Consider the following 16,209-nt stretch of genomic DNA (forward strand, 5'->3'; position numbering starts at 1 on the left):
ATTTTCCAAAACATACTATGATGTTAAGAATGTATTTTCCTTACCATTAATGTCAACTGCAAGGTATGAATATTTATTTTTCAACTTGAGTCAGATAACTTGTTGAAAGGGAGTTTGGGGTACTGTTGTCACAGAAGTCTGCGCTGCATTTTTACACTAAAACAATATACCCTTAATGTACCTTAATATGTAAAATGTATGTCATTGAGGAAAATGAAACAGACATAATCTACACTGCTATGGATAACCTAACTAATCAAGTTTTAAGATTTCAAGATTTTCTGTTGAAATCAAAGGCTGTCTGGAAGGTTAAAAAAATATCCAAAATTCAATGCTATGCTTTCAAAAATGTTGGAAGTCATCTATGTGACTTGTTGTAAATGGAATAAACATAAAAAAACTGCTTTCGTCTTTTATATAGCCTATATTTTGCATGTGACCTAGCTTGTTTTAGCAAACAGTTACAGCTTAAGCAAGAGAGGTTTCATTGAATCAATTCAACTACAGATTTTTATAAACTGTGATTTATTTATTTTCATCCCAGCATCTAACACAAGGCTCTGATACCTTCCTCTCCTCTTTGGCTAGACCATCAGAGTTACACTGTAGATCCAGCGGTGGTTCAAGCTTTTAGCACTTGCATCAGATTCAGGTTCAAAAGGCTCTGTGGAGTTGCAATAAAGCCACAGGAGATCATCAGGTTGCTTTTAAGTCACCTTGCTACAGTGACTATGTTACTATGTATTGTAGTGCTGAAGAGATTGACATACGAAAGGAAAAGCTGCAGATGTAATATTTCAGAAGAACCTGTCAGTTAGCATTACAGCTTATTGATTGAGTTATTTTTACAGTGTATCCTGTTGATCTTCTTTTAAAAGGGAGGGAGAGTTTATTTAGCTAAATCCCTCAGATGACACACACCCATCTTCTCCAAAGAATATCTCTAAGCAACACACCACTCTTTAGTCATGTTTCTACATAAGGCTATTACTCAATGGTGCTCTTCTGACAGTCACATAAAAAAACACCAAAAGAACAGGTCAATTAAGCAGTCTGCCAGCTTCTCCAAGTGTCCTTGGACTTTAACACAATGTCCTGTTGCTGTTTAGTATGTTTTGTACCTCTGCTTGTGCTGGTAAAAAGATTTCCTGTTATGGAGTTTTTGTTATAAATCTACATCTAAAGGAGCAAAGCCAGCTTGTAATAATGTGATTCTGTAGTAAACATGACAACTGTTGCTTAAATTGTATGCGTTACATACGTAGTGTAATCTCTCTGCTTTTAGTGATGGGTTGATTTATTTACTTATTGTAAGCACTGTCATGGGAGGTGGCTGTGGCTCAGGAGGTAGAGCCATGGTTGGCGGTTTAATCCCCAGTTCCTTCTGTCTGCATGTGGAAGTGTTCTTGAGCAAGATACTGAACCCCAAATTGCTCTTTGCATGCAGTGTAAATGGGCGAATGAGAGGCAAACTGTAAAGCGCTTTGGACAAAAGCTTCTCTGGTAGTTTCGGCCCACCATCACTGATCAGAGATTTACAGACAGAGAAATTAAAGGGATAACTGCTGTATTTTCAAAACACCTTAATTCCAGGTGTTAAAACATATATTAAAAGCATGGCTTAATATGAAATAAACATTAAGAACAGAAAATACAATTAAAATTTTTATTTAAATAAATCTGTGCCTTGTCCTTATTTCTTCTTGCTCTTCTTATCCTTTGCCTTCTTTTTGCTAGGCTTCTCGGCATTGGCCTTTTTGTAGAGGTAAAGTCCCACCAAGCCGAGCAGAGTGGGCACGAGAGCCAAACACACAATGGGCAACACGTCGTTGACCATTTTCTGCCATGGCGTCTGCTGTGTCAGAGAAAGCACCTCCACCTCGAACTCAAGGGCAGCGTCACCTAGGACAGATCAAGTTCATGTTCAATGTTTTGTCACATCAGGTGTTGAACGGGTTTGTCCTTTAATTTTTCACCCATCTACATTATGTACATGAGAAAATAAATGAGGATATGAAATAGAATATACAATATTACATAACATCTAAAAAAAACACAAAAAAACCATCAGTAACATATATTTAAAGAATTTATTTTGCGTCGTTAACAGATTCCACGAAAAGAACAAAACTGATAATGAATTGATCACACTAACAAATATAATAGAGCTGTTCATTCTTCTGTGCCATGTACACATTTAAAAGACATCAATGAGCCACACCGCTGCACTGGGTGACACATTCCTTTATTACAAAAAAAAAACCATGGGCACTGTAGTTTATTTTGAGTCATTCCCACATACACCATCCTGCTGCAGTAAATACTCATTGTTGTGTATCAAGCTGCAGCTCAAAAGAGTCCCCAACAAATGTACTATGTACTGTAGTTTAAGAAGTGACTGCTAAAACTGCTGTGTCCTGCTGTTTTAGACTATTATGGCTGCATTTTATTAAAATTAAGCTATATATACGGACTAATACCTGTGTGTGTGTGTGTGTGTGTGTGTGTGTGTGTGTTAGAGCTGGGCAATATATCGATATTATATCGACATCGTGATATGAGACTAGATATCGTCTTAGATTTTGGATATCGTAATATGGCTTAAGTGTTGTCTTTTCCTGGTTTTAAAGGCTGCATTACAGTAAAGTTGTGTCATTTTCTGAACTTACCAGACTGTTGTAACTGTTCTATTATTTGCCTTTTCCCACTTAGTCATTATATCCACATTATTGATGATTATTTATCAAAAATCTCACTGTTTAAATATTTTGTGAAAGCACCAGTAGTCAACAGTACAATATCGTTGCGGTATCAATATATCGGTATTTGGTCAAAAATATTGTGATATTTGATTTTCTCCATATCGCCCAGCCCTAGTGTGTGTGTTGATTTGTATGCATGTGTTCCGTACCAGGAATTGTAGGAGGGTAACCTTTTTTTCCATATGCAAGGTGAGATGGAATAGTGGCTTTGATCTTTTGCCTGAATGAGAGTAAGAGAAATACAAAACACATTTAACTGAGGAAGCATTTATCAGATTCCATCACAAAACGATTAACTGTGTGGTAGTTTTTGAATTGGTCCATGCTAATTGAAAAGTAAATATATTGCTATGCTCTTTCTTCTCAATGGACCTTTCTTTTTCACTTACCCTTCACACACGCCAACCAAGCTTTGTTCCAAACCTGATAAGAAAATCACACAAAGAAACTCAATCAGCAAAGTAAGCACATTCCCAATAGGCTGCAGTTATCTCTCAAACGTCAGCAGATCAAAGTGTCACTGACAGAGCAATTCAAAAGGATTTACTGTTTATTTACCGGCAATAACTGTCCTCTTCCCCAGCTCGACCACAAGAGGGTCCATGGATAGTGATGAGTCGATCACCTTTCCATCCATCAGTTTACCCTGGACAGTTAAACACAAGGCATGAGATGGTGACATGAAAAAAAATTACTGAGAGAAATTTCACAGCTTGATTTGTTTAAATGTAATAATACTTGAGTCATTTGATGCATACTTTATGTAGGTGGATTTAACTCTTTTTTTAAATAAATAAAAAGCCTTTAAGATACATGTAATTAATACTTATAGATGGTGGACAACCTACAACCTACATTTTTGATAAACTAAAAAATAAACTCATAGTGTATATCACACCACTACTATACACATTTAAGTAAATTTACTTTCTTGCTACGAGTCTGTTGTCTGTACAGTAAATTAAGCCATCGTCTGCACCAGGTTAGCTTAGCTTAGCACAAGGACTGGAAACAGGAGTAAAAACAGCTAGCCTGGCTCTGTCCACACTGGATTTGTTACTTTTGGACAATACCAAGCTACCTGTTTCCCCCGTTTTTGGGCTTCGTGCTAGGCTAAGCTAACCTGCTGCTAGGTCCAGCTGCATACAGTATATAGCTATTAATTTGAGAGTGGGATCAATCTTCTCATCTAACTCTTGGCATGAAAGCAAATAAGCGTATTTCCCATATTGTATTTGTAATTAATTGAAATGATTCCTATAAAGATAAAAGGTTAAAGTAAGGACTATGTATAAGTAAAGTTATATATGTTTATGATTTATATATACTTATGTAATACGAATGGATTAAATCTTGATTAATTACACTCCTGTAGTAGACTACACACTGTATATGTGTGTGTAACAGTAGCTGTGAGCGATCAAACAGTGTAGTTCTGCAGATCTTTTATGCTCAAAACTCTTTCCAGTTTAGCTGTCGTTTTATGCTCGAAGAAACTTTATCTGGCAATTTCTTTGAGACAATCTTTCATTCAGTAGTAATAGTTTGCCTCACCTGTGTCATTTGTTTCAACAAAAAGGCAAATCATTAAATAAAAAATAAATAAAAAAAACATAATAAAAAGTAATTCATCAAATAGAAAGCACGCTGAGCTTAATTGGGCTATTAATTAATGCTTTATTAGTGGCAGGTGCTTTGGAGAGATCAGTAAGTTATCCAGTGTGTTAACAGAGCCAGCATCCATGGCAGGACAAAAAGACAGTATGTTTTCAGCTACAGGCACCTAATATCAGTGATCAAGATCTAGGCCATTTTCAATTGCATTTAGGTCAATTCTAAAATAAAATAAAACGTCACAAACTTTACAAGTTCACTTATTCCCTAATAACATTGTTTATTTCTAGGATATATTTATTTTGATGTCATTTTATTAGGCCTATGTTGTGTTATAATAGTGATCTTGTAACAATTATTTACGTGTAAAAATATTTTTAATATACTGTATATTTTATATGAAGAGTTGTTGTTTTCAAGGTAATTAATACTGAATAAACAATGATCAAAACATATGGAATATTTGATGTTCCTTTGTTAATGCTGTGTATCAGCCCTAGTTTGTTGTTCTCATGTATGACCATTAGTCACAGAGACTAAATACCCGGCAAATTTTAAAAACACAGGAAGGTCGTTTAACAACACTAACATGAACTGACGTTAGGCCTACACAATTTGGTGCTGTGTCATGCAGCTACAATTCATATCATACAACTAAGTTTTTAAATTCCAGATCAACATATGAAGACTGAGCCTCCGGTAGGCTACTATGCATGGATGAAGTTGGAGCTTATTGCTGACGTGTTGCACCGCCCCCATCACTCCATAGTAAAAGCAGAGGCGAGATAAAGCTCACGATAATGACAAATAAAACACACCGACAGACAATTAACCACAATCTGACTCTATGCACAATCAGAAAGACATTTCTAACAGCTGCTGACCGCAGACTTGCGTGTTTTCATAAATGCACAAACACAGCGGTGTCCACATGGTTCACGCAGACGGTGCCACATAGACAACTGCTTTCGTCAGCAGCTGGGCCGGTTTCCCCATGTTATTATAAAATGCACCCACAGCCCATTGCTTTATCAGTTTCAATAACTGTGCCTCTGTCTTACCGTGTAGTGGATTTGCAGCGTGTCTCCCATTCTGGAAAGTACAGAGCAAGTTTCGGGTTTCACCTTGAGTCAGAAGAGTTAACTGTTAACACTGTTGCATTCATTTGGCAGATGTTCTTATTGTGTTACGAGCTGCTGTTACTGCTGCAGTACGGCTGTGTAACACATGTGTCTCACTCACCAGGGTCTCCACCTGCAGCTCGTCGGCTTCATTTTCTTGTCCCTGTGCGAGTCTACAAGTAAAAGCTGCGAGCAGCAGCAGGAAAACGCTGCTCTTCATTGTGAACTTCTGGAAAACAGCTGCCATCAAACAACTTCCGTGTAGGCTTCTTCTACACACAGCAGCGGGAGAGAGAGCTGCACAGACTGCCTGTCCCTGTGTTCAAAATGGCTCAATACCGAGTAATGCTGATGTGTTATAATGCAGTAGAGATAAGGAATCGCGGCCCGTGGACGTTGTCCCAACACCTGGGTCTCCCTCCCTGAAGAGCCCGCCTCAAACATTCCGCCCGAATTCCATCAGGCTGCCGGGGATTAGAAGCGGAAGCGGTGCTCTGCACAGGCGCTGGGGGCGGTATTGTGCAGCGTCTGCCCGGCTCTGCCTATGGACTCTGCTGCTCCATGCTGGTGACTGTCAGGAGCAGACATCCTCTGTTAAAACCATAGACAGTATATAGGTTAAAGCCTGCTGCACAGACGCCACGTCGCTGCTAGTCCCTCACAAGCCCTCTGGTCCTGACAGCAGAGATGTGAAGATGATAGGTAGCAGGCAGTTCCAGCCTAGAGATGATGCCAATGAAAACAGCCCACGAAAACGTGTTTTCAAAAGTATTTCTCTATAACTATTTGTGGCTAAATGGGCAACAATAAGTTCAAGTATGAAAGAAAAAAAAACATTATTACTTACTATTTATCAAGAAATCAACACTCAAAAAGTAATCTGATCTACTTCATCAGGACTGTGTGGGTGTGTGATTTTATCAGATTGACGATAGTCAGGCAGCAAAAGCAAACAGCCTCACAACTGTCAAATGTTGATAAACTGGAATTGGTAGTGGCAATACATTATCTTTTCCCAAATGAGCTGGCTTCTACCTGTTTAAGACCAAAGTAATAAATGAACAACCAAAGCTGATTTGTGTTTATGTGTGACCACATTGAGAATCTGAGAAAAATTATTTCAGGGCCTTTTAAAATCATCTACAGTAACTGCATGGAAATCTTCACAACGGCTCCAAATATGTAAAACAAAACACACATTGTGTAGTTGTCACATACAAAGTCGATTAATTGTATATTCAACAACATACATAGCCTACACAGTATATGATTCTTATATATTTATTAGATTTAGTAAGAAAAGGTGATGTTCGACTCACTTTAATCACTTAGTTTTAGTTTCAGTGTAATGTACGAGCACTGTCAGAGTGGAGTGGAAAGTTTCTGCCTGACAGGAACCGGTCAGGGAGAAACTCTCAGTTGTTAACAGGGTCATGAAATGTCAGTGTGGCACGCTATGGTCATGTATAAAGCAAAGAAGAAAAGATAAAATATAGCTTTATTAACAGAAGATTGAAAATCATAAAACACTATGTGTACATTTCTGAACTACAAATAACTCAACAACCCAGAAAAATGTTCATCTCACATTTAACAGCTTTTTTGCACTTTTAGGCATATATTAGTCATTCATTTGTTTCTCAGACACCATTGAATTTATATCAGAAGAAGAGAAACAAACAAAATGTGAATTAGTATAAATGTGAAGTTTCCTCTTTTATTATCCCTTCAATGCTGTACAATATGGTCAGACAGGCAGCATTGTAATTATGTCACCTGCTAAAATCTCAAACTCAGAATCATGTACGCCAAAAAGACTGACAGGGTAATAATCCCAAATCTGTTGCAGTAAAGAAGAAATGGCATTTTTGGGACTCTGTTCATTTCACCTCGTCAACTGTGTTGTTGTTGTTGTCATCCAAAAATTACTCCCACTTTCTCTCACTTTATTTGCAACAATTACCTGCAAAATTACAACCATTTAAACCACCAACTGTCTCAAGTCCTCTGTTTACCAGCAAGACACTGTTAAAGCATCACTGGTTCACATTGCAGTATGTGTGCCACATGCTCATGTATTAGACAAAGGATAGTTTTTCCTGCAGAGAAGTTAGTTTGGTAATAAGCTATGTTAGATGGTGCTAACTAAAACAAACATTGGCTGCTCAGTGATGCCATGCTGCTAGCAGGCTCGAGCTCTGTACTGCTTATTTGGTGGTGGTGATGGCGCAGTGGCATATGACACATGCCTTTGGTGTGGGAGACCCGGGTTTGCGGACTGGGACACTAGTGGGCTGCCGGGCTGTGCGTTTCTCAGCAGGCCAAACTCCCCCACCCTACCCTATATCCCCAGTCCCACGCCTTCGCAGCTAAATGTGCAACTGTACATTTATGTTATGTTATGTTGTGCTGCAGTGCAAATGTACTGTTTGTGTGCTTACGTGCTGAGGTGTTTTTTCCTGTTCTTATCTTTATGAGGATAGTCTGAGAGTTGTTTTTTTTCCCCTCTCCTCTCCTTCATGTCATGCTGTATCTGTCCCTGCGAGAGTTAAGAGGGAGTTTTAAGTGCGCATGCGCGAAATCTGCATGCTGCCTGTTCCTGCTCTAGCTGTTGTATATGTTGTTGTATACCTGAGTGGTAACAAAAAATAATTTCCCCCTGGGATTATTAAAGTATTTCTGATTCTAATTCTGATTCTGATTCTGATTGATTCCCACTGCGATACATCAACCAATGTGTCCCTGAGCAAGACACTTAACCCCTAGTTGCTCCAGAGGCGTGCGACCTCTGATATATAGCAATTGTAAGTCGCTTTGGATAAAAGCGTCAGCTAAATGACATGTAATGTAATGTAATATTTATGTCTGACCACTGAACCCTGGTGAGCAAAGTTGTCACAGTTTGTTAAAGCATTGTAAATGTATGGTCAATATCAACTTAAATGGCTGAAATTACAGGAGGACAAATAGCCGTATGATCATGTAGCCTACATCAAAAAGCTGTTACATTGCCGCACTGAAATAGAAATGAATGACTCATCTTTGTGTGCATGTTTAAGATCAAACCTGCTTTTTCTCTCAGATCACAGAAGTAGATATGGGAGTAAAGGATGGTAAAACCACAGTATTTAAATTAAAAAAAAAATGATTTTGCCCCATCGCCACTTAACTACTGCATCAAAATTTCACGTATAGGCTACCAGTAGGTAATAGATGTTCTGCTGGTAAAAACATGTCATTATGATCTGATCTAGCATGAGTCATATCACAGAGCGACATAAAAAAAATCAGGACTACGTTGCACTGAAATGTTCTACCATCTATGCAATGCTGTATAATTGCATGATCAGAATTGCACAGGCCCAAAGCAGAGAGAGACGTCTGACCTAAAATGTAAATGCGTTAAAAAAAATCTAACAATAGCAAATAAACATTCTAGCATCCATGATAAGCATTATGCTATCTGAGACAAGCTTAAACATATTTTCCTGTGTTAACAAGAGCACAGGTTTTCCTAAAGAGATGTAATGGCCCTGCACACCCACACAGGTGTTTTCACTTATTCTGATTGATTAGGCCTCTGATCAGGTTGTAAGCTTTGCTGCAAATTATGTAAGATCACTGGACTCCATGTAGGCCTGGCAATAAGAATAATAAAGGTGTAATGCATCATGCCCAACAAAGCTAGAGACTGAGGGAGATGTCAATCAATGTGTGTACACATCCACCAAGACCTGAGAGGAGGTCTAATCAGCCAGTAGTGAAATCAACTGTGATGGTAGACCATGGGTGTGCAGGACCTTTAATAACAATGGTCACCAAAAATAGCAGGTGAGTATTGGATGTGTTGACAGACATGCAATTAAATTATGGTCAAGGCCACACCAGACACTACTGTGCAGAGCCAATTTTACTGCGACACTGATATTTAAAAAGAATGTTTTAAAACAAATCAGGACTGAGGTGACAATGTTTCAAAAACTGATAGAAATATGCCCAATTGTTAACAAATTGACAAATAGGGTTGTTCAGACGTCCTTTCAAAACCTTCAAAACGACTGTCAAAAACATTATGGTTTGGTTTTGACCTAAAATCTCGCGAGATCTCGTTTGCTGCTGAGTTCCTAGTTTCCCTGGTTGTCCCCCGGAAAATACCGTGAGACGTTTAACGTTAGAGGACTACTCGGCTAAGGTAAGTGAGGATACTGTCACCACCATCAACCCGATAATATACACGCATGTCCTGGCAGGTTATTGAATAATGGTGTGTTTGATGGTTGACCTGCGGTGGTTGTGTTGCCTTATTGTTGCCCTGGCTGAAGCAGCGGAGGGCGACTCGCTGGCAGCAGGATGCCTGCTGAGGCGATAAACGGATGGATGAATGCGGTGGGTCGGGACGGCAGATACGCTAGCTACCGTTACGTCTTAGCGACTTAAGCTAAACTTGACTGATAAATGAGTTTACAGTACATTAGAGAATGAGGACACTATCAAGCTTGGTAGCCGAACTTATGTGTGAATCTTAAGCTAAAGCGGAGATATGTGCAGGTCCGATGTTAAAGGCAGGATCAACGGAACGTTAACGTATAGCATCCCCGGCTAACGTAACCTGAGTCACCCGGAGTTGAATTAACATTATCAGGCCGGTAAATCGTGGCCCTGCTACCACATAAGTCACCAGAGCTCATATTTAAACCTGTAAACCCATCTGTGAGAGGACAGGAGCTGGTGTCAGGCAGTGACCAGTGTGGTGATCCTCTTCAGCACCATGGACAGGGCTGCAGCTAGTCTCATATCTACTGACGACTTTATTTTTTTTTTTACTTTATTTGAGTCTGTTATTTCTCTAAATCGCTCACTGGTATTGTAGGATAATCAAGTCAATGCACATGATACGGATACCTCTTTTCCACATTGAAATATAGCTAGTGCACATGCTTTATAATTCATACAGAGTATGTGCAATCACTATGACATTTCACATAGCACAAACCCCACAATGTATCACAATGTCCAAATATGTGTACATTAGTACTAATGACATTAGTTGGAAACATATCACTTTTTAACATCACTTTGCATTCTTGTTGGGTAAATTATTTCTGATGAAAACATTTGCTGTGTTGAAAAGCAACATAAATGTGTAGACCACAATATGTCAGCATGGTTCCAGACTTCTGAATGATGTTAAATTATTTCAGCACTTCAAATCATGAAAATGAATTAATTGAAATTAAATCAATCTGATCATCAGGCTAGTAATATGTGGCTGAAAGCTAGTAAGTGGACCTTTGAGTCCTTAGATTATTTTGTGCAGTTCCACTTTTAAGAGAGTATTTTTGGACAATGGACTAGTATTTTATTACTATGCTCTAATGACAACTATATCTGCGAAACATTTTTGGCCTCTCACAATATTCAGAATGTACAGCTAGACTGCAGGCTCGTGAAAATGTGTTCTTCTGTCCCTGTTTCAGGCTAGGTGGCTTTGTGGTTGGAGTTAAACTGAATGTGTTCAAGCCAGGCCTGGTAATGTAGGACATTTTGCATGTGCTCTGAGGGCTTGGCGTTGTTGCAGAATAACATTTGAAGGAGGAAAAAAACAGTGAGGCGGGTCTGAACAGATTGTGCTGCAGCCTGTAGTCATGGCACTGACATGCTTGTCCTTCACCCTCTCTGTGATGACTGTTGGCAATTAGCATAGCTTGCACCTGTCTTGGGCTGTGCATGTAGAAGTGAGAGTTTCTGGCATAGTGGTGCAGTCTTCAGAAAAATAAAAGCAGGTAAGCTGGAGCATTCCATTGATTGTAATTTAACAAAGGCCTTATAGACAGTTGAGCTTATTAATACTCCTTTCTGTATTCATGTTTGTGATTTAGACCACCATCCCTTATTTGATGTGTACCTTGCAATATAGAAATGCACATAAAAGTACTACTAAATGGTTAGGCTATGTGTTCTGTTTCTTTTCAGCCCTCCTTTATAATCTATCCCTGCTGGACAAGTGAAACTTTGCAGGAAGGCATCTGTAATCACGGTTGTAGCCACGCTCTGAAGTTTAAGAACTTCATCTGAATCATGGGGAACATTTTTGGGAATTTGCTAAAGAGCCTCATAGGGAAGAAGGAGATGAGGATCTTGATGGTGGGGCTTGATGCTGCAGGAAAAACAACAATCCTCTACAAGCTCAAACTGGGGGAAATAGTCACCACCATCCCAACCATTGGTAAGTGCACAGTTAAAATGACATTAGTTGTAAAGCATTGCCATGCACACTAATAAGTGGACCACTATGTTTGCTTTTTACGTTGTATGACCCTGCTCTTATTTTCAGGGTTTAACGTGGAGACGGTGGAGTACAAGAACATCAGCTTCACTGTGTGGGATGTGGGCGGACAGGACAAGATCCGCCCCCTTTGGAGACACTACTTTCAGAACACACAGGGTGAGAAGAGCTAGTAAAAGGGTAACACCATCAACTTTTCTCTTCTTCTTCAGAAAAAAAAGTATTTCTTTTGTTCCTCTCACTGTTTCAGGTCTAATCTTTGTGGTGGACAGTAACGACAGAGAGCGTGTGAACGAAGCACGAGAGGAGCTGATGAGGATGTTGGCTGAGGACGAACTGAGAGATGCAGTCCTCCTTGTGTTTGCCAACAAACAGGCAAGAAACCATAACTGTTTTGCATATACATACACACACACACACACACACACACACACACACACACATATACACAGTGCATATACATGAATACACAGCAGGGTTGTAGCGGAGCATCAACCCACATATTCCCACCTCTTACTATCTTTGAGATACTACTTCAAGCTGATGTAATTATTTGTGATCTAAATTCAAAGACAATTATTATTAATTAACTTTAGAAATTCTATAGGCAACTGATGAAAACCTGCTCTGGCTTACAACCCTCTAAGTTTTTGTACGTATACACATAAGATACAACATGTTAATTAGTGAGTTTTAGAGGTGCTGGTAGGAGGATTCTGGACAGAGCCAGGCTAGCTGTTTCCCTCTGTTTGCAGTTTTTATGCTAAGCTAAGCTATCCCCCTGCCAGCTATAGCTTTATGTTCACCGTACAGACATGTATTTCCTGGAAAAACAATTTAAACGATTGGTGTCAATCGAATAATCAATTAATATACAAACACATATCCACAGTAAGTGCATACATACATATTTTGAACCAAACAATAAAAGAAGACATCAGCCGTCTTTAGGGTCACAGAAAAGCATGATCACTGATCCTTGACTTCTCACACTCTTTCTCCTCACTGAACTCTGGCCTCTTTGACAGGACTTACCGAATGCCATGAATGCTGCCGAGATCACAGACAAGTTGGGCTTACACTCCCTGCGCCACCGTAACTGGTACATCCAGGCCACCTGCGCCACCAGCGGCGACGGCCTCTATGAGGGTCTTGATTGGCTGGCCAATCAACTCAAGAACAAGAAATAAGAAGAAAACTGGAACAAGCAGCCACACTCCTCCAAGTTTTCGTTTGTTTTGGGAATGGGGCAGCGTAGGTACAGGGGTTTTGATTAATGGGTGAAAAGCAAGATTCTGGCTTTGGGGAAGATTTTAGGCTTTCATTTTCAGTCTCTTAAGGTTCCTAATAGTTTTCAGGGCTTATTAAAAACAGATTCTCATGTACTTTATATTTAACCTCACACACACCCACCCACACACACACACACACACACACACACACACACACACACACACACACACACACACACACACACACACACACACACACACGCACGCACACACACACACAGAAATGCACACTAACCATAAGCAATCACAGCAGACACTTGCTTCTCCTGTGTCCACCTCTTGTATTTAGGTACAATGTACTGTATGTTCGTCTCTAGGTGCTGTAAGAAGTCATGTGTGACTCCACTGAGTCAGCAATGAGTCAAATATGACTTTTTGTTGGTGTATGTCTTTTAACTCATCTATGGACTTTCCGTCGTCCATAAAAAGAATGGTTGTGTGTCGTTACACTTCTTGTTTTTATTTTTTTCCTAACAGGGCCATGTTTGGAAACAATCACAGCTGGCAGATTCATGTGACCATAATTCTACCTTCTAATTTGTGATCAATGCTGAGGCACTTTAATACTTAGATAAAGTGTGTACGTGTGTGAGCGTGCGCATATGCTGTATGTGTTTGTGCAAGCGGTCAGTATTAATCATGAAAAAGACAACAGGACTAGAGTTTTCCCTCTCACACGTCCTCTTACTGCCTCATTTTGGAAATCTTTTTGATATTTGTGGCATGTTTCTACTCCCCGTATGGCAACCCGAAGTCTTGAAGCAGCCCTTCGCAACACATTCTCGGCCGCCTGAGTTGCATGCGTCCTGGTAGATCTTGCTGACATTGTTGCATACTTTTCCATCCTTGGAGCTGCATGCATGTTGACGCTGTTTGTAGATTTTCTCTAACTGCCATCATCATGTTACGATGCTGTTAACAGTAGGATGCAGAAACTAACCGAACCACCAATTCCTGCATTTAGTTGTCAACATGCGCTTAGTATAGTCAGCTTTATGGTCTTTTTTTAATGTGAAAGCAGTATACAAAACACAACACACATGACCTGCACAGCTGCTGCTCATCTGCCTTCATGTGTGTCCATATGAGTACTCAAACCACATTAGGCTGCTCTCGCTTTGTGTGTTTTTGTCTCAGATTTGCATATCGGGGGATGATAACTGTGTTACTGAATGTGAATATTGTCGACGAATCTATAAATGGCTGTAATATTTATTTGACATGCATATTCCTCTATTTCAGTGATAATTATGTAAAAGAAAGCAGGGTAAGCAGATCAATTCAGTCATCGGCACATACACGACTCACTATTGAACAGCAGACGAGTTACTGTGTCACCACAGATACCAGCAGAATCCACAGACTTCTGTCAATAAAACAACTTCTTGTCTGCCATACATGGGTACTACTACTCATGTACCAGTGACAGTACAACATACTGTAAATCCACTCCACTAAGTTATGAGTGCATTGTTCATATTCAGCATCTATGTTAAATCATGACTTTGATCGTTTGGGTTTTGTGGCCTTAGGTATTTAGTGATGACTTCTAATTAATTTCCTCTCAGCTAGTTCGGTTCTGATTTATCTATAAAGAATAATTTACAGATGTATTCTCTATGCCCTCAAAAGCACGGTGATTAGGTGGTTTTGTGCTTTTGTTTTGCTAGTTTACTTGATTCATATTTGGCGGTAGATTTCCTGGGTTTTCTTTGGGTTGTAAAGAAACTTTGATGTAGACTGTGTCTGTGAAACAATGATAATCAGTGCGAACAAAAGAAAATGTGAAAAAACATTCTGTACCGTTATAGTTACACAAGTAGATTTTAAAACGGTGAAGACCATGTTTCAGTGCTGAATGCAAGGATACATCTGTTTGTGATGTAACAACAAACAAAATCCTGCTCTATTACAAATAAACCCATTTTATGTATGACCTGTCTCATCAACTGTGAGTGAGTGTTACTGATGGATTTCATATTTACATATTTATATGTATATTTTATATTAATGTTTACAAGTGACTGAAAAAGTAGAGGAGATCTTGCTGGGCAAAGCTTCCACCAGAAGAGGGCAGTCTTTAGCAACAGTTTCTGTTGCAGTTCAAAGCACAGCATAAAGAGCACTGTCTACATTTTATAAATCAAAGTTGTGGCTTTTTAAATCTAATTTATTGGTTTGATCCTTTTTAACAGACTGTCTGTTCTAAATATTGTGATTGATTTTGACAGTATTTTTTTACACACCACTTCTGTCCAGAAATGACATGGAGGAAAAGAAAATGTTTGGATTTAAAGTTATTATTATTTACATGTGCAGCAGTGCGGTCTGTGGGACCCTGAATGATGAGGAAGTAAAGCCAATGTCAATTAAACTCAGCGGCTATAATGCCAGTATTTCTCAGACTTGCGATGTCCTTACAGTTGGCAATTTTTATTCCAAGAAGAATAATGAGTAAAAAAATAACAATTTTGCCCACCAGAATTTATTTCTGGCCGAGTGGAGAATACTCTTACAACACCTTTTAGACAAACACAAAAATGTAGGACATGCAACTGTTTAGATTAAAAAGCTTTTCTAAAGAAAATAAAAGTAATAACAGTTTTGAACTAAGCATGGAAAAATATCCCTATCTCTATTATTTGAGGGTGAAGGCTATTTGGACTATGAGCTCAGTATCTCTAAAGTCTCAACCATGGCCATGTATATCTGATGCAATTTCAGTATTTTTTATTAATTTTACCTCAAAACTTTATAATTTAGCTTTCAGAGTATGTTTGATTATGGCAACCAAGTTATACTTTATTCTTCTTCAGTTTATATTATATTTTGAGTACAGCCTGTACATTTGGGTCAAATAGACTTTCTTGATCCTGTGTACCTGTTGTAGCTGATTGTGTGTGTGTGTGTGTGTGTGTGTGTGTGTGTGTGTGTGTGTGTGTGTGTGTGTGCATTTGTGCGTGGGTGTGTGGATGTTTGTGTGTGTTTTAACTGTGCTCTAGTTTGTTATTGAGAATAAAAGTGCAGACACTATGCTGCTGTTCTCCTGCCACAACCACTTGTGATCTTACAATCTTTTTGTGTTTCCCTGAATTTCTTGGCTGTTTCTGTGAGGAAATACTTTTGAAAATGAT

At 39.1% G+C, this 16,209-nt stretch overlaps 2 protein-coding genes across 4 annotated transcripts; one reads left to right on the plus strand and one right to left on the minus strand.

Moving 5' to 3' along the window:
• Nucleotides 1-1,652: 1,652 nt before the first annotated feature.
• On the minus strand, nt 1,653-5,992 carry fkbp11 (FKBP prolyl isomerase 11). Its single transcript, XM_031287777.2, has 6 exons — nt 5,619-5,992; nt 5,438-5,500; nt 3,321-3,408; nt 3,152-3,185; nt 2,912-2,982; nt 1,653-1,902 (listed from the first exon to the last, which is right to left on the minus strand). The coding sequence occupies exons 1-6, from the start codon at nt 5,742-5,744 to the stop codon at nt 1,694-1,696; spliced, it is 591 nt and encodes a 196-aa protein (XP_031143637.1). The 5' UTR covers nt 5,745-5,992; the 3' UTR covers nt 1,653-1,693.
• A 3,570-nt stretch (nt 5,993-9,562) lies between these two features.
• arf3b (ADP-ribosylation factor 3b) lies at nt 9,563-15,011 on the plus strand. Of its 3 annotated transcripts, XR_004897643.1 has the most exons (6): nt 9,563-9,689; nt 11,471-11,723; nt 11,832-11,942; nt 12,034-12,158; nt 12,812-13,183; nt 13,280-15,011. XR_004897643.1 is itself a non-coding variant. In XM_031287743.2 (5 exons), exons 2-5 carry the CDS (start codon nt 11,576-11,578, stop codon nt 12,971-12,973), a joined length of 546 nt encoding a protein of 181 aa, XP_031143603.1. In that variant the 5' UTR covers nt 9,563-9,689; nt 11,471-11,575; the 3' UTR covers nt 12,974-13,215. The 3 variants fall into 3 exon arrangements, 2 of the variants coding, with proteins under 2 accessions (XP_031143603.1, XP_031143604.1); XM_031287743.2 differs by lacking the exon at nt 13,280-15,011 and having other exon boundaries at nt 12,812-13,215; XM_031287744.2 differs by lacking the exons at nt 9,563-9,689; nt 13,280-15,011 and adding an exon at nt 10,984-11,280 and having other exon boundaries at nt 12,812-13,215.
• Nucleotides 15,012-16,209: the final 1,198 nt, after the last annotated feature.

The sequence above is a fragment of the Sander lucioperca genome, chromosome 6 (assembly GCF_008315115.2).
Source record: "Sander lucioperca isolate FBNREF2018 chromosome 6, SLUC_FBN_1.2, whole genome shotgun sequence".
Taxonomy (NCBI): domain Eukaryota; kingdom Metazoa; phylum Chordata; class Actinopteri; order Perciformes; family Percidae; genus Sander; species Sander lucioperca.

Coding starts and splice junctions, on each gene's coding strand:
- fkbp11 (XM_031287777.2), bottom strand. CDS start 5,744: ATGGCAGCTGTTTTCCAGAAGTTCACAATGAAGAGCAGCGTTTTCCTG. Junction 2,983..3,151: donor TTGGTTGGCGTGTGTGAAGG/GTAAGTGAAAAA, acceptor ACTCTCATTCAG/GCAAAAGATCAAAGCCACTA. Junction 1,903..2,911: donor TTACCCTCCTACAATTCCTG/GTACGGAACACA, acceptor GATCTGTCCTAG/GTGACGCTGCCCTTGAGTTC.
- arf3b (XM_031287743.2), top strand. CDS start 11,576: ATGGGGAACATTTTTGGGAATTTGCTAAAGAGCCTCATAGGGAAGAAG. Junction 11,724..11,831: donor CACCACCATCCCAACCATTG/GTAAGTGCACAG, acceptor TCTTATTTTCAG/GGTTTAACGTGGAGACGGTG. Junction 11,943..12,033: donor CTACTTTCAGAACACACAGG/GTGAGAAGAGCT, acceptor TCACTGTTTCAG/GTCTAATCTTTGTGGTGGAC.